We start from the raw sequence: 2,113 nt of genomic DNA on the forward strand, positions 1-2,113 counted from the left end.
GAAGGAGGGGGGGCGCCGCGCCCCGGCCGGCAGGCCGCGGGCTCAGGGCTGCGCTGGGGCAGCCGTGCGGCCTGCGATGAAAAAGCCCCGCAGACCTTCATCCCCGGGCCGGGAAGAGGGTCTGGCTTCGCCTCCCTGTTTCACGGAGAGGGTAGGAGGCATGGCCGTGGAAAAGAAACCGCACTTGGTGAGGAGGGAGTTTCCTCCCAGGGAGGTGTCGTCCGCCTCGCTGGTGGTACTGCTTGGGGCTGTCCTGCTCCTCAATGCCCTGCTCTACCTGTGCCTCAGCAAGCTGTACACCTCTTCGGGGCGCGCCGAAACAGACCCCGGCCTCTGCCCTTCTGGGCACTTCAAACTGGGAGCGATGAAGAATTGTTCACCGTGGCTCTCCTGCGAAGCCATAAATAGGGAAGTGAGGAAACTCAAGTGTGTTGGTGAAGGCGCTGTGAAGAAGGTGAGTTTGGTTATCCTTCCTTCTCCCCTCTGGATAAAGACCATTCACTGTTTGCTGGCTAATTAATGCCCATTCTGCTGCCACAGTTATCCTCACAGTAGCTAATTACTGTACACACCCAGGGGCATATGGCTACTCATAAAGTGCACAGAACAGGTAGGAGAACGTGACCCGTCCTGGGCCACCTCACTGACACCAAGACATCCATCTGCACAAGCAAAATCACAGAGATCAGTGAACCACTTGTGGAGCATGGTATAATCATGGCAGAGTAAGACTGGCTGGGTGGGTGGTGTGAAATAATGTAGCTAATCTGCATTGCCCGTTCTAAAGAAAACTTAGGAAATAATGATATAATTATGACATGGGTCAGGGCTTACAAGTAACATGCCCCTACCTAAAGGTTTGGCTTCATGCCTGGTGACTGTAATTTGTAGTTGTGACTAAGCAGTCACTTGTAGGTCAGTGGCAGCTGGTTGCAGGCAGTGGAAGAAAGCTCTCCACGTGTCTTACGTGTCTCTTGTGTGTTCTCAGGCCTTCCTTTCTGAGTGGAAGGAAAACAAAGTGGTCCTTTCACAGCTCACCAACTCAGAACTGAAGGAGGACTTTCTCCATGGACTGAAGATGCTGAAAGCACTTCAAAGCAAGCATGTTGTCCGGCTGCTTGGCTACTGTGAGCAGCAGTTCACAATCCTCACTGAGTACCATCCTCTAGGCTCCCTGAGGGGCCTGAACGAAACTCTCCACATCCCCAGGTACAAGGGCATGAACACCTGGCATCGCAGGTTCATGCTCGCTATAGAGTACGTGGGCATCATTCGGTACCTGCACAGCAGCCCTCTGGGCACCTTAGTGATGTGTGACTCAAATGACTTGGATAAGGTCCTCTCTCAGTATCTCCTAACAAGTGACTTTCACATCCTGGTGAACGATTTGGATGCTTTGCCTCTTGTGAACAAGAGTGCTGGCAGGTTGGTGAAGTGCGGTCATCGGGAGCTCCAGGGTGAGTTTGTAGCTCCTGAGCAGCGTTGGCCCTATGGAGAAGAGGTGCTGTTTGAGGATGACCTTATGCCTCCCTACGATGAGAAAACAGACATCTGGAAAATCCCAGATGTCTCCAATTTTGTCTTGGGCCATGTTGAAGGAAGTGACATTGTGCGACTGCATTTGTTTGACATCCATGCAGCATGTAAGAAGAAGGACCCAGCTGAAAGGCCTTCTGCCCAAGAAGTTTTAGACACCTACAGGAAAGTTCTAACTCTGCTTATTCGGGAAGCAGCCATGCCTGGTACTAGGGAAATGCTATAGTGAATCATGAGACCAGTAACATACTGAAGCTGATGTCCTTCATAAGTAGCTTCCCTGAAGGGCAAATTCTCTGTCCCCAAAAGTGAGAAGAAAAGAACAACTGAACTTGTACCTTTTAATTTAATAAATAAACAAATAAATAAATAAAATCCTTCCTGGTGCTGGAGCTGTGCAAGGTTCCCATTGGCATGTTTAATCTGTCACTGGAAGAGAACAAGGAGAGAAATGAAGTTGCGTGAGTGTGAGGAGAAATTTGTTCCTTAAGAAATAATATGTTTTCTTTTGCAACATTTACACAAAAAATATCTCAAAAAATTACAGAAAGAGTTAAGAATGTATCGGTCCTCTTAA

The 2,113-nt window shown here is 49.3% G+C and overlaps 2 protein-coding genes across 2 annotated transcripts in view; one reads left to right on the forward strand and one right to left on the reverse strand.

The window, feature by feature from the left end:
• The window catches only part of HGSNAT (heparan-alpha-glucosaminide N-acetyltransferase), an 11,912-nt gene extending 11,811 nt beyond the window's left edge, over nt 1–101 (reverse strand). Inside the window, exon 1 of the mRNA XM_010009020.1 lies at nt 96–101. Within this exon, the coding sequence (XP_010007322.1) occupies nt 96–101 (6 nt within the window). The remainder of the gene's footprint in view (nt 1–95) is intronic.
• A 59-nt stretch (nt 102–160) lies between these two features.
• On the forward strand, nt 161–1,762 carry POMK (protein-O-mannose kinase). Its single transcript, XM_010009021.1, has 2 exons — nt 161–454; nt 989–1,762. Exons 1-2 carry the CDS (start codon nt 161–163, stop codon nt 1,760–1,762), a joined length of 1,068 nt encoding a protein of 355 aa, XP_010007323.1.
• Nucleotides 1,763–2,113: the final 351 nt, after the last annotated feature.

The sequence above is a fragment of the Chaetura pelagica genome, unplaced genomic scaffold (genome assembly GCF_000747805.2).
Source record: "Chaetura pelagica isolate M959 unplaced genomic scaffold, ChaPel_1.0 scaffold221, whole genome shotgun sequence".
Classification (NCBI taxonomy): Eukaryota; Metazoa; Chordata; class Aves; order Apodiformes; family Apodidae; genus Chaetura; species Chaetura pelagica.

What these genes read in the sequence shown, in the direction of transcription:
- POMK (XM_010009021.1), top strand. Translation starts at nt 161, where the DNA reads ATGGCCGTGGAAAAGAAACCGCACTTGGTGAGGAGGGAGTTTCCTCCC. An exon ending in GTGAAGGCGCTGTGAAGAAG is followed by an intron (nt 455 to 988) that starts GTGAGTTTGGTT and finishes GTGTGTTCTCAG; the next exon opens with GCCTTCCTTTCTGAGTGGAA.